General features: G+C 38.4%; 1 protein-coding gene across 3 annotated transcripts in view; it reads left to right on the forward strand.

The window, feature by feature from the left end:
* Positions 1 to 27,548, forward strand: part of grm1a (glutamate receptor, metabotropic 1a) — a 36,222-nt gene continuing 8,674 nt past the window's right edge. For 2 of the 3 annotated variants that reach the window (XM_015051444.1, XM_015051447.1), the window contains exons 1-6: positions 1 to 104; positions 737 to 1,568; positions 6,516 to 6,765; positions 23,549 to 23,784; positions 25,487 to 25,733; positions 26,185 to 26,353. In XM_015051444.1, coding sequence (XP_014906930.1) covers positions 860 to 1,568; positions 6,516 to 6,765; positions 23,549 to 23,784; positions 25,487 to 25,733; positions 26,185 to 26,353 — 1,611 coding nt within the window. In that variant the 5' untranslated portion in view covers positions 1 to 104; positions 737 to 859. Of the gene's footprint in view, positions 105 to 134; positions 356 to 736; positions 1,569 to 6,515; positions 6,766 to 23,548; positions 23,785 to 25,486; positions 25,734 to 26,184; positions 26,354 to 27,548 lie in introns of those variants that run through there. The other variant, XM_015051446.1, reaches the window with a different exon arrangement.

Below are 27,548 nucleotides of genomic sequence, written 5' to 3' on the forward strand. Positions count from 1 at the left end.
GTTGGATGAGCAAGAGGGAGAGGGAGAGAAACTCAAGTAATACCGACGAGGACCACGCGGCACAGAAGACGGACGAAGGCACGAGACATGATCCAAGGACTGAGGTAAGTTTTAACACAGCAGAACCATCCGTATGCGTGGAGCTGTGCGATTGTGTGACCAGACACGTTCTGCTTCGTGGTTAAAGATTATTAAGCCAACTGGTGTGATAATATATCATTGATAATCCTGACTTCATTCGGTGATTGAGAGAGACTTCTCGAGAAAAAGAAAAGAAAATCCACGATCTATGACAAATAAGAAAACAGTCGAGGGAGGGAAGGTATTTTGTGCTTCTGTTCGTGCTAAAATAAAGGTGGTATTTTTTTCTTCTTCCGTATATATAGATTATTTAGGTTAAACCGTGAAGAGTTTGGATCTGCGGGGATGATGCGTGCAGACAACAGTCCCATAGACGTCCTTGTAACGTGTTTGGAAAGCGCGCTGTCCGTGGTGCTGAAATCCGGTTTCTGTATTTTTTCAATGAATGACACTGGCACTCAACGAGGTGCAATAGTTAAATTATCTTTAAAGAATTAGAGACACGTAATTGAGCTGTGATTTAAGTGGTTTGTTCAAAGGCATCCTGATAGGAGACTGTGAAACAGGGCGTGTGGAGAAGAACATGCGTGCTTGGTAAACTCTTAACCTTCTTTCCTCATATATCACAACAATTTTCTGGATTTTTTTTCTGCAGGTGCCTACGGATACACTCCAAGGAACAATCCCACAGGTAATGGCTGGGATAAGCGTGGAAGCCCTGACAGACAGCAGATAATATGCCATCGCAGTCGGCACGGCTCACGCTCTGTGGCACGACATGGCACGCGTAAAGATGAGTTTTTTCGCTCTCCTGTGTCTCCCCGCATGCCTCGTGATCACCCACAGCAGCGGCAGCATCCACGAGAGATCGGTGGTGCCCCGCGCCGCGTCCCGTTCCGTGGCTCGCATGGACGGGGACGTGATCATCGGCGCGCTCTTCTCTGTCCACCACCAGCCGTCTGCCGAGAAGGTGGCCGAGCGGAAGTGCGGGGACGTCCGGGAGCAATACGGTATCCAGCGGGTGGAGGCCATGTTCCACACGCTTGACCGCATCAACGCCGACCAGCACCTGCTCCCCAACATCAGCCTCGGCTGTGAGATCCGGGACTCCTGCTGGCACTCCTCTGTTGCCTTGGAGCAGAGCATTGAGTTTATACGGGACTCTCTCATCTCGATTCGGGATGATAAGGACGGTTCCAAATGGTGCATCGACGGAACCCCGTCCAACCAGCCACCGCCTTCAAAGAAACCCATAGCAGGAGTAATCGGCCCCGGATCCAGCTCTGTGGCCATTCAAGTGCAAAACCTTTTACAGTTATTCAATATTCCACAGATTGCCTACTCTGCCACAAGCATCGACCTGAGTGACAAGACTTTGTTCAAGTACTTCCTAAGGGTCGTTCCTTCAGACACTCTGCAGGCCCGGGCCATGCTGGACATAGTCAAGCTTCACAACTGGACCTACGTGTCTGCAGTTCACACTGAGGGTGAGAAAAATCAGCACCAACTCCAGATCCACTTTTTGAGAGATCTGGGCCAGATTTATTTCAGTCCATTTTTAAACCTACAGACTGATGGGTATTAAAACCCTAAAATGCCAAATGATAATTCATTAAATTATCATTCTTATGTGGTCATATAACCACAACTGGAACATTTCTTCTTTTTGCAATATGCTGATCACTTTGAAATTCTCTCTAATTCGCTAAATTGTGTACTTTATCTATTAATGGTTAGTAAAATGTTTACAGTTCAACTAATAGCTAAAGTATTTATGAGTTATATTTAAGGATAATCTCAATGTACCTCTCAACAAAATAAGCATTAATTTACAATGTTTTCAGTGTAATGTAAAAATTAAAAGTTAAAACTAAAAACTGATGTTCTTAAACAGTAAAATGTATTAAATCCTTTCAGTATTGATTTAATTTTAAATTCCTGTATTGGAGTGCTCTGGACAGTAATTATTATTGCTGCAAGCCATCAAGCCGGAAGATGATTGGTTACTCTAAACATCAAGTGAACTTTAAACCAATCAGTGTAAGCTCCACCCTTCTGCTGATTCTCATGACAGACCAGAGTAAGGATTCAAACATAAAATACACGTGTTAAAAATTTCAATTGATAATAATACAGAAATGAATAAATACATAATTAATCGTATGTGATACAATCACTGAAATATATATATATATATATATATATATATATATATATATATATATATATATATATATATATATATATATATATAAACAAAGGTGGCAAAAAACATGCACAAGGCTTGTTGTTATGTCTTGACCTGCTCATAGTTAACTAGGTAGGACTACTATGATGTCATTGCTTTCAAATAGTTGCCTTGGCTATATATGATATCTATGAGAACCAAAGTAAATTTCTAAAGCACCCTAATGTTGCTTTCAAAATGCTCAAAATATATTTTGTGTTTCAAAACCTGAGGGCTCTGGGTTAATGTCCTAAAAACCTTTTTAAAGTCTGACACAGACCAACTCTGTACTGCAGTAAAGGGTCTTATAATCCAGTGTCACATGCTAGTAAACAAAATACCTAGTTTATAGATACCCAGGTTCTCTTGATTGCATCTTCAATTAACCATTTCATCAAAGCATTTCTTTTTATTAGGAGTGGCACAACAGCCTATTAGTTGTTATATTTATAGAAGAGGAGTCATACACTTTGACATATTGAGGATCACATGCCGTTGAGGCTTCACAGGTCCTCAGGGTTTTATGGTGCAATATAAATATGCACTGACCCCAGAGCAGTTTTTACTTTGATTTTTTTTTTTCTAAATTCCAACTGAGTTTCTTTTTGTGTCAACCTTTTGAGGTTGAACTCTATATCATTTTCTTTGTAATAATGTCTCACACTTGGCAGGAACATTCACATGTACATCTGCACAGCAAGACCATAAAGAGTACTCCTATTGTTTCCACAACTTCACACCTAATGTGCTTTGCTAATCGGAAAAAAAAGAACGTGTGAACTCTCTGGCTTTGTTAGGATGGCCACCATGGCAAGTTTCAGAACTGCACTACAGTACATGAGGGACTATTTTAGAATAGACACATCAATATTTATTCCATTTTCATTTGGAGAGGACATGGTTAAGAATTATGCAACTGCTTCAGATTTCATCAAATACCTATTAATTAAACTGAACGTAAATTCTCATAAATACACTTACATTCTCGCATTGTGATTAGCTTCTACCCTTTTTGAAAACTTTTCCTCATTTGCAGCACATCGCCTATGTTGTGGTGGAGACAGGAGATAACAGAAAAAAGGCGGGTTGGGTAGACAGAGTAATTACTGTGAAATGAATTATGTCCGTGGCTTTTCATTAAAGTCTTGGTGAAACACAGTCAGTGATGTGCACCCAAATTATGACTGACAGGCTGCATTAACCAGGATTTCTCCCAAAGGAACTGCAGACATGCTGGGAGTGTAAAACATCTTTGGGGAGTCTTATTATAGTTAGGTATGGGAGACGAGTGCAGGCTGGCATTTGCTAAATGGCAAAGGGAGTTAGGAAAGTGTAGTACCTGAAGGGCTATAGGTGATATCAGGTATCTGACCCTTCTCTGGGAATGCCATCAGAAAATTCAAGAACTGCAGAACATTGGCATAAATGAATAGTTACCATTTATATCAAATGCAATACAGAACAGCACTGGGAAATCAATAATTGGTACAGAAGGTGTTATTTTGTGATCTATTTTGTGAATACTTATGATTTGAATACTCGCAAATCACAAGTATTCAAGCGATGCTCTTAGCAACATTTTTCATCACAATAGTTATTTGCCAGACGCTTGTTACATTGTTAAAAATTCAACAAATTATAATTAACCCCTTGGTTTTGAAATAAACAACAGATGAGAGTTTTATAATGAAACTTTTCTACATTTCTGCTGCAACTGGCTGAGCTACAAGCACTGGCTTCTGCCTAAGCAGTGACATTTGGACATTTGTTGACATTTTTTATTTTAAATCTCTTCAACTTGTTCAACTTATATAGATTACTATGGTTGCCTTTGACCAATCTGAAAGAGATTGAAATTTGTTGTAACACCCTTAACTCAATTCCCAGAGAGGCAAAGTCATACTCTGTCCATGAAAATAAGACATTTTCCAAACTTGATTGAAATTGTTTGGAGCTAATTTAAGTATTTACAACCCTTGAACTTTTACACATTACGTGTAAAAGTTCAAGGGTTGTAAATACTTGAAGTGTGTACACTTCAGTGTCTTTCACCAGATTTTGTTGTGATAAACCAGCAGAGAGCAGAACAGAATTGTGAAGTGAGTATAAAAGGTTTTATAACAAATAAAATCTGTAAAGTGCGGCATGCATTTGTAGTCAACCTCCTTTGGCTGTAACATAACTAAAGTGCTGTTAATACTTTCGCAAGGCACTATCCTTGTTTGTCTTGTCTTTAGTCATCTTGAATCCATGGTCACGACTGGCTCAAGCTCATCAGTTTTCTGTCTCCACCACCCGAGACAAGTTATAAGTGCAGCTTGTTGCCTGTAGCAACAGCCAGAGCTGTGAAATTGCATAAATTACCTGTCTCGATTATCATCTGTGTGGCGATGAATGCTTAGTGCGGGTTTTTTGTTGTTGTTTGGTCATTGTGAGGTGTCAACTAATGCACCGCCACCCACCGGTCTCATAGCTGAGATGGAGAGAGTAAAATAATTGGATATCATTATTTCCATTTACCTGCAGCAGAATGAAAAGAGGCAATTGAAAATATAATCAAAGGACTATTGGCAAACTAACACATGGACGCATTATGGACCTGCATAAATGAATTACACTGATGTCTATTTCAGCAGCAATGTAAAGCTTCACCATGTGCAGATGCACGATTGTTTGTCCTCATGCAAAACACGGCATAGACTTCCTGCAAGAATTGGGGCTACTCATCAACTGCAAGACAAATGTTTTCACATATTTACAGCAAGGTGCTTCTGATTTCCCTATGATGACATGTCTGTTCAAATGCAAAAACGTGTTCTGTTGCACGCAAAGCGATTGGATTGTCCGTGTAATCCAGCTCTCAGACTGAGAAGCTGTGGGTTTTCTCATCAATTCAGAGCAGCGTTGCAGTCTACATGGAAGGAGAAGATTTAGACATAGAAACAGCTTTGCCAGGCTCTTGATTGGGACAGTTTAGAGTTAAACAGGGACAGGCGTCTTCACCCCTTTGGGCTTGATTGCAATCAGCAGCAAGTCAAGTCTGACTCTCATTATCAGTGGATCAGAGCTTTGGGTCAGTCAAGGATTGAGGCAGTGAGAGACTGCTGAGAGGAGTCCTTTAGGCATAACATTGATTGTCTTTCACATAAATATGTAGAATATGACTTGTAAACAACATGTTAACTGTACTCTGATAATCTGCTTCCTTTCAAAATTAAAACCACCAGAGTGAGTACAAAAGGCAGATTTCAAAAGATGTTTTATTTTATTAGATAAAATAAGATGAAAACGTTAACATTAACATTAACAACATTAACATTAGATAAAAACAACAACAAAAAAAATATTCCAACTAACCTGTTTGTGCCAGTGATGACAACACCTGCCATGAAGCATTTGTAATATTATGAGATTAGATTTTTTCAGGCATCATTTCTAAAGTTAAAAAAAAAGGATGCATTTCCATTACAAATGTGTGCAAATCTTTGTCTCTATTCTGCTAATGTAAATTTAAAAAAGCCACAATTTTGTAATTGCGGTGTTTCCATTAATTAAGAAATTAAATTAAAATCACAGGTGAAGTCATTAAAAAATCAAGGCAGCTACCGATGTAAACAGATGTAAACATTAATTATATGAATAATTAACCCGTAAAGCTAGCGCTTTTCATCTATCAGTTATCAGAGGAGACGCCGGCGTTTTGTTCAGGCGTCTGAGTGACAAGCCCCTTATTTTTTGGGGCAACTATGTTTGCAGCATTTTGAGGGAAATTGTAGTTGACGATTTCACAGAAGAGCTGGGGATTCAACACGTTTGATTCATGACACAAAACTTGTCATGAACTGTGCGATGTTGTGAGAGCTCTGGCAGAGCCAGCCGCACATTGTCCGAAAAAACAAAACAAAAACAAACATCATCCGCCTACTACTTCTGGCTGACTTCTTCGTTGTTTTCGCCAGCAGCAACATCCGGCTGTTGATCATGTGACTTGGGTGGTGCGAAAAACTGTTGCAGTTTTGCTAAATACGCCCGAAAAACAACCTGATCCTGGCGGAAAAACTGATGATTTTTAATCAAAAAACTGATTTTCTTTTTCTCTCAAAACTGACTTGTTTTCATTAAACAATTTTAAATGCGTAATTTCAATTTGGGGAATTCTGTGGTTAATGGAAATGCAGCTAATGTCTGCTTTATTAATCACCTTCAGGAAACTATGGGGAGAGCGGCATGGAGGCCTTCAAGGAGCTGGCCTCTCAAGAGGGCCTGTGCATCGCCCACTCGGACAAGATCTACAGCAACGCCGAAGAGAAACATTTTGATCGCCTTTTGGGGAAACTAAAGGAACGTCTGCCCAAAGCTCGTGTGGTGGTGTGTTTCTGCGAGGGCATGACGGTCCGTAATCTTCTGATGGCTATGAGGCGACAAAGGGTGCGTGGGGAATTCCTCCTTGTTGGCAGGTATGGTTGTATGTATCTGCATGTTTTTTTGTTTTTTTTTCTCACCTTTTTAATTCACAGTCCAGAGCATCTGGCTGGATGACAATGAGTCTGTTAACAGGCTGGGAGTTTAAGAGAGGCTGTTTTGTCTTTCCAAAGCACATGTCACCAAGGCAACCAAAAAGAATCAGACTACATAAGAGCAGCACTGAATAGAAATGTTTGTCTAGATTGAGTAATTATCATTTCTGTCACAGATGCACAAATAGACAGTCAATTTTTCCTGTCCAATGTCTACCTGCCCTCTCTAGGGTAGATTTTTCTTATACATTTGTTACATTTTATTTCAGCATTGACTCATTCGGTTCAAGCACTTGAATTATAGAATTTCCTCCTAATTGGATATACAATTAAGCTTTATCTCACAATTAATTTAAGCTTTTTTTTTAAAAAAATGTAAATATTTATTTGCATAAATAATTGCTATTGTCAGTCACAGCAGTGACAGGGTGCGTTAGCATCATATCCACAAGCTAGGTTGAAATGACGGGGTGGTTTGTTGAGCCGTGAGAGTGGAACCTTGATAGATCTTTTCACATGTTTTTCCCCCACAGACATTCTAAAATCTTACATTTCATTTCTTCAAGTCATTTTATTTTTATGTGTTGTATTTGTTGTTGCCTCATGACCAGAAAAATAGGTTTCTAATCGCTATGATTTTTTTTTTATCTTGGTAAAATAATTTTTAAAAAAAAAAAAAAAAAAAAAATGGATTCATCCTTGCTCTTACTAGATTGCCGAGAACAATAAAACAAATAAAGATAAAACAATGAGATTACATTGAAAGCCACTGATTGTGATGCTGCTGCCGATATATTCATCCTGGGTGTGAACAATGTCATGATTTAATGTTGTTTTTAACTTGTCAAGTTTTGGTTCAGAGTTCAAATTTGGTTTCAACAAATTGTGACACATTATCCCACAAAGCTCAGGGAAACTTTAGATAATTCTTGATGTTTCACTTGTAAGAAAAAATTTCAACTTCACAGCCCTCCTCTCTTTTCAGATAAATGGACACAAAGGATGATATTGTTGTCTCATGCAGAAGAACACAGACGGTACTTGACAGATATTTCTTCAGTTTCCTTGGTGTTACTGTCAGCCTCTTGGCAGCTTCACTGACCACCTTGGTTGTTGCTTTTTCATCAATTTGGGACAAACTTGAAGTGTTTGCAATGCTGTTGTTTCACTGTGGTTTTAGCTGTGCCATGTCATTAAGACAGACAGGCAGTGGTTTGAGTTTTCTATTTTCTTGCACTGTTAATTTTCTAACCTTGCTATGAGTAAATTAGATGCCATGTTGCAGAACATAAAAACTACGTGGATTACACCATGCTGTTATTTTCTGTTTCATTTTATCGATTCTCATTCAAAAAAATAGGGAATATTTTGTCAGTGTGAAACCAGTTTAAGTGTTTTGAGGCTCCCTGTTTAACATAAGATAATTAATTAAGTTTTTTAGGAAAGAAAACAACAAAAAACATAGTAAATTCATTTTAATGTCTGCACTCCAACAGGCAGACATGCTGCCATGACTTGAACTTATAAAAGAGGAATGGAGGGAGAAACAATAGAGCAAACATAGCAATGTTTTCAGAGATTTGTAGGTGGCTAGGGACTGAGATAGCTCTAAACACTGAAGAAAAACCAAAGTTAGCAATTCTGGGTTCCATTAACTTAATGGAAGTAGGGGGCAGTAAGAGTAGGTGCTCATTGCAGAACACAACCTCATTCCCCATGAAGACTGTCCTGTACATAAACTCTAACTTCTTATTCATCACGTTTTATAAAATAGTGAGGCTCTTGTCTCTTGTCTAAAACTAAATTATCATTTAGATGAGAATCAGGATTAACATTTTCAGTGAGGGTTTTAATTATGCTCAGTATTTCCACACAGATTTAGATCACTTGATCTAATCCTTTCATGTTGAAGAATATCTTTTTGTCATTGTCTTCGCCTTTGAATGAGCCTTTCTCATATTATTTCCCATAAGCAGAAGTGAAGGGGACTCAATCGGCGTTCTTACCAGCTGCCTGTTTATATTTCTACATCCAATGCAACCATGCATACCTTAGCTCTTAGCAGGGCAGTCTTCCTTTTTTTTTGAATACCATCTAAATTATCTATTGTAACGACACTCTAAGGCTGGCTCCCATATGTATCCCTTTCTCTTTCCTCCATAGGAGAGGGAAAAAGTGAATCTTTTTTTAGCTTTTTGTGGAAGTCTCCATGGGAGGAAGAAGTACTTCTAGGTCACAGAAAATAAACGGAGATAGAAAGGAGTGTGTAAAATGACAGAGCAAGTCTGGACCAGCACAGATGCTATGCCATGTGTGTGGCCAAATAAAGCTGGCAGGTAGGTATTAGCTCACCAACGGGAGCTTGTTCTCCTAATTTATGCTTTCACCCTTCAGGGAGCCTCTTCACATGATGTGTGCATGTGCATTTTGGCTTGTTCTGTGTGTTACTTTTGCATAAAGCAACAAGGAACATTCAGACTGATGGCATACAGTTGGTAAAGAGGCAAACCCCCCCCCCCAAAAAGTCCAACGTTCTAAGTTAAGACCGGATTTTTGAAGTTTTAATCAATAAATTTGGATATAGGAACATTTGAAACAATGGTAAAATCCTACAGCTATATGTGAAAGTGCTGTTTTGTCACAGTTTATGTTGCCTGATGTGGTTGGTTCCCAGTTGTAGCCAGTTGCTGCTTTTTGGTGAAAAAGCCCCTGGAGACCACTTCTCACTTGACAGCACACACATAAACAGATAAATTAGCAGCTGAACAACACAGAGAGTAAATGAATAACATCCCAGTATGCTTGTAATAATAATAATAAAAAAAATAAATAAATCAGCTTAAAAAGTAAGGGCAAATCACTACTTCCGTCAGGCAAACCCGGTCCAACGAAACATGTCTGTGCTTTGAAACTATTTTAAACAACAAATGAAAGCAGTTCATTGAACACTAGCAACCTTAGTGGTTTGGATATTTTTGAACTGGAAGAGCCACAGGCTGAAAACAACTTGTTCAATTCTGAAAGTTAAGGTTTGGCAACGCCCTTTAAGAGAATGTCTTTACACTGGATGAACAACTCATCAATGTGGAGAGGAATTTAGGTTTTTGTCACCTTTCCAGGTGGAAAGGTATTAAAACACTCCCTCTAATATTACGTGGAGGATTTGCTATGTGATGCTAATGCGGCTGACTTAACTACAGGTATTTGGCTTTTTGGTGATTTGCCTGATTTGCTTGGCTCAGCTTCAATTTGCTCTGGATAGATTTGTTTCTGATAGACTGGTGTTCATACTGGAGATCATATGAGCAAGCTTTTGAGGAAACGCTAAGCAGAAAGGAAATTGCCAAATGGTGAGTTCCTATCATTTTGCTTGATAATGCCGGAAATACGAAAACCATATGAACATTTTGATCCTGCTGCTTCATGCATGGGAGTAGGTGGATTGTGCACAAGAGATTCATTTCAGAATCACAGAAACTGACATGAGTAAGACAGCTGGTCATTTTAAGCTTTGAACCTTTGTAGAGCAACTGGCATGTTAAATCATAAATGTAATTTTGATTTTAATAATCTTATTTTACTTAGGATGTGTAATGTGCAACTCTGTGCTGAGAGGATTGCAAACAATGGCTCAAGTTTACATATTGGCAATTATTGAAAATGAAATGTTTTGGATCAATACTAGCAACAAAAGGGTCCCAACCCTGAACCAGTAAGTCGACTTTTTCCTTCCAAACCCATAAAATGAGATTTTATATTGAAGCTTGTATCTCTTTGACTTTATTTCAGTTGCAGCTGTGCCAAGAAATTGCAATACACAAAATAAAGCAACATAAAAGCTTTTGATTCAGAGCATCAGGGTGAAATCATATATGCTGTCATCCTCATCTCGTACACCGTGATGATCGTAGAACACCACAGAGGCAGACAAAAACACTACAGCAAGTGGGCGCATGCGAGTGCTTTGAATCTGAGAGCTTTTTGTTGTTGCTGTTCATCTAACCTGCTCTTCAGACGAGGGCCGTATGTGGCGTCATCCTCGACCCACTTCATCCCTTCATTTCAACCTTTTCCATCCACTTTGCTTCTCTGTGGCCCGGGAGTCTCTTCTCGTTCTCTCTCCGTGATTTTAGCGATGATTGTCTCATCCAGCTCTCTCAGTTTCTCTATAACTCCATAGAAACCAGCTATCAGTGTGGTATGAACAGAGAAAGATGAACTTCCATTCCCAACATATTGTGCCCTACGTATGTATATTCATGACACTTGAATCTTTTTCAGTGCCGTCACCTTTAAACTACAAACATCAGTGTTTATGTTTTTAATTTTTTTAAACATTTTTTTTTACTTGTTTTTTTGCTGAAAAACATAAAAGTAGCAATGGTTATAGGCTATAAAATAATGTCTCAATCTTTGGATGTTTCTCATGTAAAAATGGAAATTGTATTGCACAGCTGCAAGCCTACCAAACTGGGGAAGTAGAGCATTAGTTGGAGAAACAGTCAATATCTCCATGGTGTGGTAAAATCCACACATATGGCCTTTATGAAAGCAGGGCAAGAAGAAAGTAATTGTTGAAAGAAAGCTATTGCCCTGGTGAAGCATGGTGGTGGTAGGATCATGCTTTCTTTGACAGGTCAGTAAAGGAGAAGTTCTAGATATTCTGTGTGATCCATTATATCATGATAGATGGTTTTAATAAATAAAACACAGTGCAGAGGCATTAAACTGACTTGGTTCACATACGTGGAAGACTGTGAGTGGTTTTTCAGCTCTGCACTTAAGACGAATTGAAGATGAATATTGGTATTCTTCAGGTGTGGATTCTGAACTTTTCAGATTTAGAGATCTTGCAGAGTAACTAATAATAAAGATAGACAAAAAGAAAAAAGAAAAACAAAACAAGTCGACAGAAACAGAGAAATTGGAGGAAGATAAGAGAGCTGAGGATGGAGATTTTGTTAGATTATCATCTGTGGCTTTCAGTTGTTTCAAAGATTAAACGCTTCCCAGCAGACTAGAATTTTTTTTTTTTGCTTTGCAGGGAAAGTGGAAAATGCTAGCAGCAACAATCCAAACCAAAACTTGCAGTTCCACCATGGGCAGTTTTTTTTGCACCATGCAAATCTAAAATGGTAGTTTTTTTTTTTTCCTATACAGGAATTAACTGAGGGGTTGTAGGCAGAAAAGAGACCCCAAAGAAGGTGTAGTTGTATGGACTGACTGAAAAAGATTTGAAATGTAAAAGTGGATATCAGTTTCAGACAATTTCAGATCAACCCGCTCCATTCAGTAATCAAGAATATTAATTTATGCTTGACTCATACAGATTTGCAAAACAAAAAAAAGTAGAAATATCAGTGTGATGACCTTCCTGATGCACTGCATTAATAGAAGGTTGTGAAGTTTGGTAACGAAAGGTCGGCACATCAGCTCTGGACAAAATCAGTAGCCTATTAATTTATTTTTTCAGCAGATCAATGAGGCTACTCCGCTTTGTTTGAATGAAAGACCAACTTTGACAAGAAATGCGAGCTACTCAGAGAGTGATGGTGCAGATGGCCACACGTTAGCTACGTGCCAAAGCAACATGCACAATGGCTCCCAGTGTGCATTGTTGCAGTTCAAACTTGATTCTGCTTCTTTCATATATCAGCATCTTCACCCCCTGTTAACCCCCTGTAGAAGGGCACTACTATAACTTTAAACTTTAAGTTATAGTAGTGCAACTTTGTGAAGTGGAAGGAAAATGAACAAATATAAACCTCAAATGTGAATATAATTTAGATCAAATTTGTGGAGTAATTGAAGCTGCCGTGTGTAACTTTTACAAAAAAAAAAAATGTTGTGACGGAGTAATATGAGTCAAATGATCTGGTGGTGGAGATTGAGCTTCTCCACCACCAATGCACCGCTCCCGATCAAAAACTATCAATCAGTGCCAGGTGGAGCGCATTAGCGCTGTCAATCAACCTTGTGTATGTGCTGCTAAATGTGCTAATGCTGAAGAAGCAATTTATCGTTCCAGGAAAACTGTTTTTACCGCCGTCATCGGTAGCTATGCTAACTAGCCTGAACATTCATGGAAGCCTCTGTTTTGGTGAACCCATCTGTAGCGTCGCAAAAGAGAAAGGGAGAGGTTGTGAGCAGCATGTACACAAGGATGATCAACAGTACTAAGACCCTCCTCCTGGCTCTGATTCGTTGTTTCAGGTGGACCAGTGTATTTATGTAGCAGACAGCAAGTCCACAGGGAGAATGCAGAGGAGCTAACTTTTTTCACAGCTTATCTGTCTCATACTTTACTGTCACAACACAGTGATAGTTTCAGCAACTATGAAAACATATTCTGAACTGGAGATCTCTCAGTTCCTCCAGATTTCAAAACCACCCTTCCAAGAACAGCTGTGCACACATTAATATATTTATTCACTTGCTAGGTGATGTATAAAGGTAACTAGCTTTTGATTTAATTATGGGTATCAGAGGACAGGGGGTTGAAAAGATCCATGCACACCACACTTTTCAGATTATTTGTGTAAAGGCTGGGAAGCCATGTTTCATTTTACCTCTACCTTACATTTCTTTACTTCTAGTTTGTGTTAGTCCTTCAAAATACATCCCAGTTAAAATACAGTGAGTTTGTAGTTTATAAGTGAAGAAGAACTTAAAACACTTAAGGAGCTGTGAATCCTTCACAAGACAATTCAAATGTAATTTAAACCTTGACACAACTACTGCCATGTAATAAAAATAAGTCTCTCGGGATCAAGATTTGACTCATTTCAGCTCATCTTTAGCTCAGGTACAACCCCCTGATTGTATTTAACGCCTATTTTTGCAAAAGCCTGCAGCAAGTAAAATAGGGAGACATGTATGAGAAAGTGGCCCCTCTAACATTTGCTCTTTAAATTACACCAGATTCAGGCAAGAGGAGTGAAACCTGGTTTTATGTTGGCATTTTTGAAAACAGGAATTCAGGATATTCATTTATTTCAAAGTCGTTTTGTCATGAGAGTCGAAAATATGTTTGTGAGATGTTGTCGCATCTTAACAAAAATATTTAAATAGCGTTCCCCTGGGGCCAACACCATTAGGCTCATTTTGCAGTTCAAAATGTTACAAGGAATCTCTGAATGCGGAATAATAATTTTCCACCCGCTCTACTCTAAAAAGAAATGATCGCGGTATTCACGTCTGACTGCAGAGCTTTAGTTTGTGCAGCTTTTCAAAACCAGCTATGCATTATCTGTGCGGTGGCCTTTGTTATTGTTCCCTCTGCCGCTTCCCCACCACCAAGTTTCTGAATGGTGGCATGCAGTGAATCCACCCACTCATTTGCCTGCCTGCTCTCTTGTAATTAGAAGCATTTATTTTCTCTCTCTCTCTCTCTCTCTCTCTCTCTCTCTCTCTCTCTCTCTAATGCTGCTTCAATGCCGTTTTTACCAAACACCATTTGCATAAGCTGCTTTTCCACATGTAGCGCTCAGTTCCCTCCTTCTCCTACATGCGCAGCTTTTTGGTCGGGGTCCAATCTTCAAGACTTTGGTCTTGTTTAGTCTGTCAAAAAAGGACACTGACTCGCTTGACACCCGTCATTACAATTTGCACGACTCTTTATCTGTAAAGAGAAAGCTGGAAATCTGAGCTGTATGTACCAGCTGCATTCAGCTGTACCATTGATTTTTTGTTTGTTTGTTTTTGTGTGTGTAAGAGCAGAATGGCGTTTTCCTCCAAGACTGAATCATAAAATGTTTAGGGCTACAGGAAAAGAAGCGTTTCTAAATGGACACATTTCTACTGCCTTTATCTAGTCATTTCTGTGTGTCTCATCTTCTCTCCGTCTGAAGGAGAGCACCGGGGATGTCAAAATTTTCCCTCTTGGCTTCTTGACACGAGTTATTTGGTAAATAGCGGGGCATGAGCAAAGAGAGAGGCTCCTTCTGTCAATAGCACTGGAAGTAATGATGAAATAAATGGGTTGGCAGCTCTGCACGTTTTTTTTTTTGTTAACCAAGCACAATCCATCCTCCTCAATAAAATGTTTCAAAATATTCTGAATGAAATTATTTTTGAAATAATTAAAAGATCAAAATGTTTTTGTTACACAACTCAGTTTAAGAATCCCACAAATATGCACATCATTAGCTAAAATAATAAAAGCACTACCATGCTTTATACATGTTTCACTAATCCAGTAGTTTACAAAATAGGAATCAGAATGAAGTTCATAAACATTAAGGGTTTTTGATTATTGATGATTATTTGTCTTCCACCTACATGTCTGCTGCTCATTTCTGTGAAGATTAAAGATACTAGTTTTGGAGCAGAAAAAGAACACACTTAATACATGTCTAAAAGAATCTACATTGTGAGATTCCAGTTTATGATTGAACAATTTGACTTGACTGGTTTGACTTGGAGAGTCAAACCAGTTTCTGACAGTTTGGGAAAGATGAACACAATTGGATTTCCCATAAGGATTTTGATCCTAAACACACTCCAAAAACTGATAAAGCCGGCTAACAGTGGGGATCTGGAATGGCTCCGACCTCAACACTTTGGAAAATGTAAAATTATACATTTATATGTTGCTTTACAAACTCTTGTCAAAGATAAAAAAAAGAAAACATAATCTCCATGCTTCGATCACCTTCAGAAATATGTCAGCCTTGAGATGTCCTTTCTATCCTATTTATTTTGTTTTGTTTGCAATCACCTGGCGGAAGAGAAAACACTCTTTTAATGTTAGTGACCTTTCTGCCACGTTATAAACCTACGAACACAATGTAAGGGGTCAAACTTTGCCAGGACTCTATTAATATTCAGTTATCATCCAGTTAAATGCCACAAACAATTTAGTTTCTAATTTCCCTGTTTCGCATTCTTTTATGCCTCACGCAGACACATAATGGGTTAAGTGTACTATTTCCATTTATTCTGCTTACTTCTCTTAAGACTTGTGTGAAAAAAATGGCTTCATTCCAGTTCATTAACTCTATAGGAAACTTAGGTGCTCTGAGATTTTTCTGTGGGATTCCACATGAAAATCATTCCACTTTACGTCTGCGGACAAGAATCTATTGAACCAAAGCACGAAAAAACAAACAGAAATTAACTTGCGTGCTGCTTTCACCACAGTCTCCATGGATACATTGTTTGACCTCTTGACAAAAGTTGGTGTGATCATTGCATTGCAGATCCGTTGAGCGCTCTGTCAGCGGGGCTTCGCAGAAGCCAACACAATGGCTCTTTCTCAGCAGATATGGCTGAAAATATTCCATTAATACATTTTTTTTTTTTTCAAAAAATACATCTTTAAGTAAGGAATGTATTGCAGTAAAGGAATTGTTTCTGAATCTTAATTCATGTTGGGTCAAGACTGATGGATTTATTTGCCTTCGCTTGTGGAGAACAATGTGCTGCACCTGGATATTTTTATCACACCTATGATGTTAATTGAGAGCAGCCACACATTGTCAAGGGCATCTATCTTTCTAATTGATGCCTTGTGCTCCAAGTACAAGGATGTGGCTCCACGGCATTGAAGGGATCAAAAATAGCTCGCTGGCCTCGTATCTGGACATAGCTGTCACAAGCTGATTAGTGGAAGCTGTAAGGCTTTTTGTGCAGACAGAGGCCTCTAGAACAAAGTGCGTGGGTGCTAGGCTTTTCTACTGAACAATGTAACTGAACCAAACGATTTTTTCTTATTTTTTTTTACATGTATTAGTTAAATTTTTAAATCGCACATGTCTAAAATTGTGAAAGTTTTAGATGTTTTTGTGTTCTGCGTCGACCTTGTGGGTTCAGCGAATCAAACAGGCCATTTGAAAAGATGTGAAAGGAAAGAAAAGAGAAGGTAAGCATTGAGTTTGCAAAAAAAAAAGAAAGATGGCGATGGTTGCACTTCAAAAAAATCTACATAGGTAGTCACATGTACAGTGATGTGAAAATGTATTTTCCCTTTCCTAGTTTTCCACACTTACACATTTCAGATCATCCAATATGTATTTTTTTTTTTTACATCAAATATAATCTAGGTAAATACAAAACACTGATGCTTTTAATTTATTCAGAGAGAAAAGAAAAATCTAATGTAAACTTGTAATCCAGGATTTACAAGGCCATAGATCTGTAAGGCTTTAGACTCCACTGAACCACTGAGAAATTCATTAACAAATGGAGAACAAATGGCACAAAGGTGAACCTTCCCAGGAGTCTCTAACACAGCAAAAGTATTTCAGAAGCAATACTCCTGGAAACCTACTGTTCTGCAGCTTCTAGGTTTGTTGTGCTGGAGGAGGGATGCATCTAAAAGTTGCAGGATATTAGCACCTTAGAACTGAGCTTAGGGACCAGAATCTAAAGCATTGCAGTTCTCATTGCTTTAACACAGAACAAGAGACTTAGCAAAATGTTGTGTATGTCTCATGGTTGTCAGAAAATATCTTGATGATCCCCATGATTTCTGTGAAAATACTCTGTGGACAGATGAGGCAAAAGGAGAACATTTTAAAAGGTGTTCACTGTGTTTCCTCTGGCGTAACACTAACACAGCATTTCAGAAAAAGAGCAAAGTCCCGGCAGTCCAACACGGTACTGGTAGTGTGATTCTCTGGGGATGTCATGACCTGGAAAACTCAACGCAAATTCTGCCCCGTACCGGCACCCTGCCAGGATCTGCCTAAGACTCTCCACCCATCATTTCCTGCCATGTTTATTCATCGTTGGTTCACAGTGCAGAAGATTTAAAGACTAATTTGCTCAGGCTGTCTTGGTCTGATGTAAATATTTATTTGATCTGAATCATTTAAGTGAGGTAAAAATGCACAGAGGACATTTTTATGATGCCATCACCTTTTTGATGTAGTGAAGGTATTTTGACATTTAACATTCTGGATGCTATCACTTGACTACACATTTTCTGAAAGGTTTCAACAATTAATTAATGGTCCTTTATTTGATTGTTAGTTAAAGGATCACTTTTTATATAGCCGGGTCTTAAAAGCTTTTCACTAAAACTGATAGCAATTCTTTTTACAGACAAACAGGAAAGTGTAAACTTCACCAGAACTTAACCCAGTTTACGAAGAGCAGCGCTAAAAAATTTAACTAGTTGTTTTCAACATTTTAATATCTTTTAGAACCATTTGGGAAATAAATGTTGTGAAGGGATTTTGAAGTGAACTGAATCCTTTCATAGTAAAAAGAAAAATGGACTCCTCCCCCCTGTGGTCCTTCCTGTTAACGCTCAGGACACTGATCTCTCAACCTAAACTGGGGCAAGATGAATGAATAAAAACGCAGCTTGCATGGCTTCCATGGACCAGTTTGGGTCTATGCATCACACCAAGAGAGCTGTGTTTACTACAAGGCAGAAAAATGGATGAAAACTAAACTACAGAAAGAGGGATGATATTTTTGTTTGTGGAGTCTTCAGATGAATACAGGTTAACTGCCTTCGTTTGGACCATATTGCATTTATGTTTTACTATGTTCGAAAGACATATTGTTTATTGATGTAGATCAAGTTTTCTGATAAGTGTAGATAGGATTGTATCGCTAGAGGCAGTCTGGCAAGATTGAGGCGAGTTCTGGACATGATGATTCTAACTCGGCATCATTTAAGAAACCGCATGCTTTAAAGACAAAACCACAAATTTGGCATCATGCTTATTTTTAAAATCTCTGTTTATTTATTTGAGCATTCCATGCATTTAATATTACTTATGCACTGCTGAGTGTTTCCTGGGGTTATACTTATAAATTTCTCATCTATTCAGATTAAACATTGAGATTTTTTATCCAATAATACTAAAAAACCCCCCACATATTTATATTATGTTACTTCATATCCTGCAATTTATTTAAAGTTGTGATGCATTTATTTCATGATGTATAATCAATATAAAATCTAGACGTTTTGCACTCAAACTTAAATTAACTTTTTTAAATGTTATTTTTTAATTCATCAGCAATCATGTAAAATCTTAATATGAGCTAGAGATGCACCAGTCTATCTCTTATTTTCCCATTTTTGTCTTGATTGGTTTTATTTGGTGATCAGCAGGTCAAATAAATAATTAATAAATACAATTTTCAAAAGAAAACAAAAACAAAAATCAGAGTTGCTCAAAGTCATATGCAACAAGTTAGACATTGAAGGAAATCTTGAAATGCGTACTGGCCAGGAAATATTAATCAGTACATTTATAATTCCCACTAACAATAACCGAATTATTGTCCCAATCTGTGAATGATTACAAGTTTTGTTATTTTTAAATCCACACAGCAAATTTAGGAACTCTTCACTCTCCTACCCCACTTTTCTAAAGCAATTCTTCTCAGTCGTCCTCCAAGGAAAACGGTGCATGTGATTAAAACTCTTCCCTGCCAATTAATTCATGATTTTATAAATATACAAGCGTACTTTCAAACTGGAACCAGATCATCCGACAGAGTCCTCGATTGCCACAATTTTCATGCACTTCTGTGAAATAAACCGAAGCTGCTGACATGTGTTTTCCCATCTAAGCAACGGCACACGGGATGATGTGTCAGTAAATCTATCATGAATGAAACTGAGATCAGGGCTGAGTTTAAGGAATAACATGAGACATTTGAAAAACGTCGTCTAGATGTGCCTTTTGTGAAATTTTACCCCGTTGTCCCACTAATCTGGCTTAGTTAAAGGTGTTCAAATGCACGAGGACAAACTCTTACCATTCTAAGATATCTTCTGATTTTGAGTGAATGCTTCCTCACAGGCATGAAAAAAAAGTAGCCTGTTGCATAATCTGGTTGCATAATTTTTTTTTTTTTGGCAAACTGCAACTAGGACGATCAGGATTTATTCATTATGTGATAAAACCTGCAATTATCCAAGTCAAATGTTATCCTTCATCCATCTTAAATGTTTCAAACACATTTTTTTTTCTGCTGAAGGAAGAAAAATCACAAAGATTTTGTGATGTTCACAAAATCATTGCAGCTAATTACAGATTGTCAAATTTTCCTGTTTTTGACCACATTATGAGTCAAGACATTTACTGCATGTGCACTTGATGATGCTGTAATGCTGTCCTATGTGTTCATGAGGTATGTTCACAAAATCATTACATGACATCAGCAGATGCACCATATCTTTTCACCTTCCGTCTGGTTTTAATGTCAAATTTATTTATATAGCACTTTAAAACAGGTATAAAACTGCACCAAAGTGCTGTACAAGAACGACAACATAAATGACAAAACAGAACACAAAACAATACATCAATTAAATGCCAAAGAGTAAGAATGAGTTTTAAGAAGTGATTTAAAATGATCCAGGCTGTGGGGAGATCTAATCTGGAAAGGTAAGTTATTCCATAAAACAGGAGCAGCAACAGAAAAAGCTTGATCTCCTTTCAACACTCCGGTCAAACACTCCGGTCTGTTACACATGGCTTCCATCCAGAAATCTTCACCATTCCTGGCATGTCGGCTGTGAAATTACAATTATATATTTTTGGTTGAAATGAGAATTAGACAAATATCTGTTCAAACGCATTCACACCTATCATGTAAATTTATCACGTTTTAGAGCTACAGAATAATTTAGTGAGTCTAACACCCGTTTCCCAGTTGTCCATTTCAGCCTCTTCTTTTCCTTGACAAACCTAGTAAAAGGTGCAAAAATGAATTCACCTTTTCAAACAATTCAGGTCAAAAATGGGGAAAAAAAGGTGGAAAAGCTCTCATTATATAACAGTATATATATTTTTTGCTCTACAATATCTCAAATATCAAAAATTGTGATCCTTTTCCGGAAAGATTTGCTTATTTTTAAACCTTCTGGCTGTCTGTCATCATGGAACCATCTGCGTCGCTAATGCCACACTTAATCTGTTCAAACAGGTGTTTCTCTGGTATGCCCAGCTGCGTTTATGTAATGACGGACCATTCAAATATGCAGCGCGAAGGTGCAGAACATTGAGGCGACAGTAAATCAGATTTGGTCCCATTCGGCAGCCCTCATGGGGCACGGTGAGCTTTGATGAGCGGTTTGGACCTTTGCCAGACAGGAATATTCTCAAAGAGAGAAGTGTGAGAAGAAAGAAATGTCATTTCACTTTATCACAAACTGCACTGTGAGACACAGTCAGGCATGTCTTCAGTGCGCTGTGAATTATTCATGTGGAGTGTTGAACAGCACTCCTCCTGCCTCTCTTTCGCTCACTGTCTTTATTTTAGAACCGCCTGCTTCCTTCTCTTTACTCGGAGCGAAACATGAAATTGCAAAGCGCAGACTTTACTGAATGCCTTCAACCTTTCACGCCGGCGTGTTTACGATGCGCTTAACGTTTTTAAATGATAACACGGGGCATGTATTTTGTGTCATTTGTACTGAGGAAGAGAAGGAGCTTCAGAGACGGTATTGACTCAGAGAGAATGAAGGAAATGTGACTTATGACCCAATGACGTTCACGTGTTTCTGAGTCTTAACTCAATTAGGAGAATTCTAGTGGTGAGTCACATCAACTCTCCTTTTAAACAGTCAGCAGAAATGCAGGAAATCTTGTTGGTACATCATCCACAGAGATCATCTATTGGCATTTAAGAACGCAGCAGGATTATGCAAGGTTATGCTATTTTGTGGGACTATAAAGTCAACAAACAATGTTTGATTAGCTCTTGTCTGACTGCTGACCACTTTGACAAGTTAATGTTTAGCCCAGATATGATTTTTTGACTTAATATAAGATGTACATGTTATATTGCATTACAAGCCTGGCTGGCCACCAGCCTTTACTTGGGTCCCCGCTTATTTTTTAGTTTTTTGTTTTTTTAATGTTTGCATTTTTAAGACTTTATAGCCAGCATTCAAGCATTAATCTTACAATAACACATAATTATCAAGTGATATTTTCAAATTTCCTGTCAACTTTAAACACTTTTTAACTCAAAAACACAACTGGCAGCTGAATTAGGCCGCTGAGCAATAATTTATCAATAATGTTTTGTTGTTGTTTGTTGAGGGATTTGTTAATTCTACAGGTAAAGTAATTGTTAGCTCAAGGTGTGGCTTGTGAAATTGCACTGTTTCACTGAAAGTTGTGAATAAATAGGGACATTGCATGTAAATGTTTTAAGACATCAGATTGACCAAAAAAAAAAAACAAAAAACTGTTTCTGTACTGGGAATGGCCAATATTCATAAATGTCATATGACAATGTGTCTCTGATTTTGCACAGTGGGATGACCACAGAGTATATTTAATAAAAGTTTGCTCAAACGTGATAGTTCAGTTTTAACCAAGATGAAAAAAGATCAGAGGATCAGACATCAGAGCCAACTTCTGACTAACCTGAGCTTTACCTTTAAAATAATTTCCATATTTTTCCCTTTTCCAGCTGAACAAATATATGAACGGCTTTTGCTTTGATAAGGTCCACACTTGGCTTCGCTGCCTCTCCCACACAATCTCGCCAATTAGCTTGACTGCCTCCTTTTTTCCTGACTGGCAGTAATTGTAGACAAGAAGGTCAGAGACTCTGAGCTGAACTCACAGAGACATGTTCGTGTCCTTATCCATCACCTGGAACAACGTGTGAGGTAATTGGTTCCACGGTGAGTTGCACTTAATTGGTTTGCAGCTGTAGACGGTACAGGTATTTGAAGGCAGGCGCCCGGAGCTAACATTAGGACGACGGCGAGACGCGGGGAATCAAGGAGCTGAAAACTCTCTGGCTCAGACTGTGAGGGGAAAAAAGGCAGCCCTGAGCGGCGTTGTTCATCTGTTAATTTTGTGTTTCAGTGTCACTTCCGCTGATGTTTTTCATTTCTTTTTGAGCCCACTGGCCAGATAATATCCAAATGAGCTTGATAGGGTAGACGTTTGGGCGCACTGGGTTACGCAAGCGAGCAAACCAGCAAGCTGGAAAGATGTTCTAAAACCAACAGTAACAGCTGAGGCAGTGTTGGTGAGATTTCTGTCTTCTTGACTTAAAGATTGTTGCAGCAGACTGTCCAACTCATACATTTCTGCACACGTTTTACATCATACCATCTTCATAAGGAAATAATAATAAAACAAACAAAATTATACAACTTCCATCCTAGCTGACTTAAAATAGGACTCCATGTCAAACAGTTAAAAAAAAAAGAACTTAATTATCTTTTTATACAGGACTAATAAATATCTAGTTCCAGCTGTGGACATGCTGTACCCAAAATATGAACACATTAACAAAACTCCATTTTGACATTTAAGTGCTTTTCAAATGACAATTTTTTTTTATCCTCTTTGAGAGCTGCTTTAAAGCAAACCATCATCAGTGTGTTGATGTATCAATTTTAAGATTACTTGGTAAAACTGAGCCATCAATTTACCAAAAGCATTGCAAATAAAACCCAAGGAAGGAGCTGTGTAACCAAACACTGCACTGGTGAAACGAGTGAGCGAATGAAGGAATACATTTCTGAGCTCTTGCAAATGTTTGTTCTTGCATCAATCTGATACTAATCGCAAATTACACACAACAAGAATCTATTTTAAAAGGAGCACTGACAGTGACGAGCAAAGTCTGTCATTACTGTCTGCGGTGACTTCTTACTGTTCTGTCGATGCTTTATTGTCTATAATTATCATAATTATCTTGATGGCTATGATTTATATATTTAAGTATTTTTCTTTCTTTTTTTTTGTTGTTTTGTTTATTTATTTGCATGTCACCGCAGCGATGGATGGGCTGACCGTTACGAAGTGGTGGAGGGTTACGAGGAGGAGGCGGAGGGAGGCATCACCATGAAGCTGCAGTCGGAGGTCGTGAAGTCCTTCGACGACTACTACCTGAAGCTGCGTCTCGACAAGAACACCAGGAACCCCTGGTTCGCTGAGTTCTGGCAGTATCGATTCCAGTGTCGCCTTCCGGGGCATCCGCAGGAAAACAAGAACTACAAAAAAGTCTGCTCTGGTAGGTGGCAACAGAGAGAAGTTCAGATTTAGTTTCTGAACTACAACAAAGGGGGTTGCATTGAATTAGATTTGAAGTAAAGCAGGGGTCTGCAACTCCAGTTGCAATCGAGGATTGGAGTTGCTGACCCCTGATCTAAAGTGTCACTTTTTATGCTTTTTTCCCCCCTTGGAGCAGCTACATTTAAGCAGTAACTCTTAAAACAAAAGAACAATGACATCTTTTATTTTTCTCTTTCTGAATATTCTCTTCGTTTGCTTCTCGAAGGTGATCACGGTAAATTTTGTTCTTGACACAATCGACCACCACAGCATTCAGTTGATTCAGTTGCACCGCCTGCTTTTTTAAAATAATAATAGACGAAATGAAATCTTATGAATTTTACTGCTTCACACGTGTAGAGTCATTGTAGTCACGGCTGCTTTTCTGCATTGTCTGTGTCGACGTTTAAAATCAAACCTCCCGAAGATCTTCAAGGTGGTGAGTGTCAGGTTAATATTAATTTTTTTGTCACTTGCACATGGTTTATGTTTGATTCCTCAAAGGCGAGATGAGTTTGGCCAGTTTGAAAACAAGAATCTCTGAGGCTGTTATGATGCATACTGAGATTTTCAATGGTCAAACTGATATGTGAAGTACCAAGCTGCTTTTTTCGGAGTCAAATAAAAGTTTATGAAAAGAAAAAGAAAAAAAAAAAGGTCTGATTCATAGACTGCACTAATGAATGGCTCACACTGGCACCTATGTGGATCTAGAGCACATTGTGGTTTCTAGAGTGAATGCATGCATCTGACACAGAGCACAGTTCACCCGTTTGCCATACATCTAAACCACAATTTAGATGTATCATGAGGATAAAACAAGTCATAACAATTCTTAAATTTTATTAAATTAAATTAAAATAAAATTTGAATAAGGCTATTCCATTTCATTTTCCTTTAATTTAAATGCTTTATATTTTGGGATTTAAAAAAAACAAACATTTTATGCAGCAATTAGCATTTTACCCCAACTCCATTAATTGCTTTTCTGTCCCCTTTCCTCGAAATATGAGAGATTATGGTCCTTCAAATCAAAATATCTGCACACCTCTCTTGCTGATAAATGGCGACTACTGGAATCACACAACTGCATATGATTGTACGAGAGTAGATTACACAAAATGACCTTAAATGATCCGTTCTCAAAGTAAGCATCGATCACCCCTAGTGGAAGTAGAAACTGATGTATGGGTCTATTTAATTTTGAAAAAGTAAGTTATAAAATGCAACCCATCTCAAAGATTTCTAAACTTTTACCTTCAGAAACACAAAGAAACATTATTTGGATCCACCTGAAGAAATAGATGTATTTAAATTGTTTATGGGGTCTCTCATTTTTAGAGAAAATGCAACTGAAATTCAAACTTGTTCAACTACCTTTATTTCTGAAGTCGTTTCTCGTACAGTTACTACATCCTGCAAAACAAAACAAAAATCCATTTGAATTTAATTAGACTGATTAGTGTGTATGTTAACTCCTCTCAAAATATTCTCCTGAATGTTTCCCCAATCTGTTTCCTGTGGAAATTTGGATGAATATGTTGATGTTTACGATAGAGAAAGGACAATGGCTTCCAGTCCTGTTTACTTCATTTAAATCAGATTTCGCCACAGTTCTAAGGCTTGCACTTCATGACTTTTTTTTTTTTTTCTTTCAACAGGAAACGAGGGCCTGCATGAAAACTATGTTCAAGACAGTAAGATGGGCTTCGTCATCAACGCCATCTACGCTATGGCTCATGGCCTCCACGATATGCACGAGGAGCTGTGCCCGGGCCAGACGGGACTCTGTGAGGCGATGGATCCGATTGATGGCAGCAAGCTGCTGGACTACCTGCTCAAGACGTCCTTCAGAGGAGTGTCAGGGGAGGAAATTTACTTTGATGAGAACGGAGACACCCCAGGCAGGTGAGAAAAGGGAGGAGATGAGAAATGGAGCTTTCGTGCATAAGCACATACATGAGCGTTGGTCCTGAGCACACAGAGGGACGTAATTAGTTTGGACTGGAACAGATTCAGTGGACGGTCCACTGCGGCGGTTCACTTACATCTTTTCTTTTTTTTTTCTTTCCAGCACAATAGACACTGTTTGATAGTTGGAAAACAGAGCAGGGCCGTTTCAACAATAGTGCGAGGTTAGGTGATGCACATCCTGGTTCATTTTTAAAATGAGAACGCCGTGTACTCCTGAACGCACGCACACACCAACAAGGTCTCGCACTGCAAAACCAAAATTTTAACAGACAAAATGGTTGCGAGGCTGTTTAATCTCTCTAAATTACCTCCCACTCTTCGACTTCATCCTGCTCATACCAACATTTGTCTGCTATTCCTCCCTTTTTCCTCTCCGTATTTCCAGGTATGACATCATGAATCTCCAGAATGTGGGTGACGAACGCTTCGACTACATAAACGTAGGGTCCTGGCATGAAGGCATCCTTAACATCGACGACAACAAGCTGTGGATGAACAGCAGCGAGATGGTTCGCTCGGTCTGCAGCGACCCCTGCTCCAAGGGACAGATAAAGGTAGGGATTCAAATCATGCTTAGAGGGAATTCTGCAACCGTGACTAAACACCGTCAGCGATTTGTCAAAATAGTCTGAATGAAATCCATAGTCATTTAACAGCTGCAAATAGCTGTTGCAGCAGAGGAGGATGAGCTTGGAAGTCAGTCGCATTCTAATGATTTTATGAACGATTCTTGCTTTCTCAATCAGAGGCAGCCTACATCACATATCAAAAGCGATGGCAGACATTTTCTAGAAAGTCGCGTATGAGACTGCTGCTGCTGCTGCTACTGCAGATGACGTCTGATTTTTGTCAGATTATCTCTCACATTCCTGTTTTTCATGTCCAAAATCACTCAATATCTGCTTTACATAATAAACTTCTCAGGCCTTTTTTGAACATCCATACTTAGGCTAAGTCTGTAGTTGTGCAAGAGTTTATCTGTGGGAAACAATATAAACGGAGCTAAATATATATATATATATATATATATATATATATATATGTAATGAAGTCATGAAAACGCCATTCACCAATCGAGAAACCAGTAACAAAGATTACATTTTGTCAAGTGCCATCATCAAAAATCATTAATACACATAAAATATAAAATAAAATGTTGTCTTGCTTAAAACTAGCTAAATTTTAAGCTGGTGGTGCATCTCAATAAAATATACAATATTTACTCTTCCAGTATTCTGTACAAGAATATGTTATCAATATTTAGTAAATACTGATGGCATGAATAATTATATTAGATTTATTAAAGGAATAAATTCTAAGTTTTGACTACTTAATACAACCTGGTTTTAACAAGTAATCAATAATGTAACCTTAGAAAAGTTATTCCTGAATCATTTAATTTTAGATTATGCCACATACCGCACACATATTCCAGTGATACTGGGACATTTACCCTAACTGGACGAGGAGAAGGCCAGTTTGCCTCACTGAGTAATAATCAAACTGGTTCCGTGCCCAATTTCATGAAATGCCCCGACTGGCCTCTGCTGGGGATGAATAGTTTCTGTTGTACACTGAGCTGTCCTGAAGGGAGGGTTCAGACTCTCTCTGTTGGCTGTCCCATACTTCTTCCTCTGTCTGCTTTGTTTCTTGCCCCATTTATCACCCTGCTTTGCATATCACAGCGCTGGTAACAGCCTCTCTGGGAGCCCGATGTAAGAGAGCAGTTGGCCTTGTTTTCCAAACACT

Source organism: Poecilia latipinna, unplaced genomic scaffold (genome assembly GCF_001443285.1).
Source record: "Poecilia latipinna isolate Pla-1442-1.1 unplaced genomic scaffold, P_latipinna-1.0 Scaffold1045, whole genome shotgun sequence".
NCBI lineage: Eukaryota > Metazoa > Chordata > Actinopteri > Cyprinodontiformes > Poeciliidae > Poecilia > Poecilia latipinna.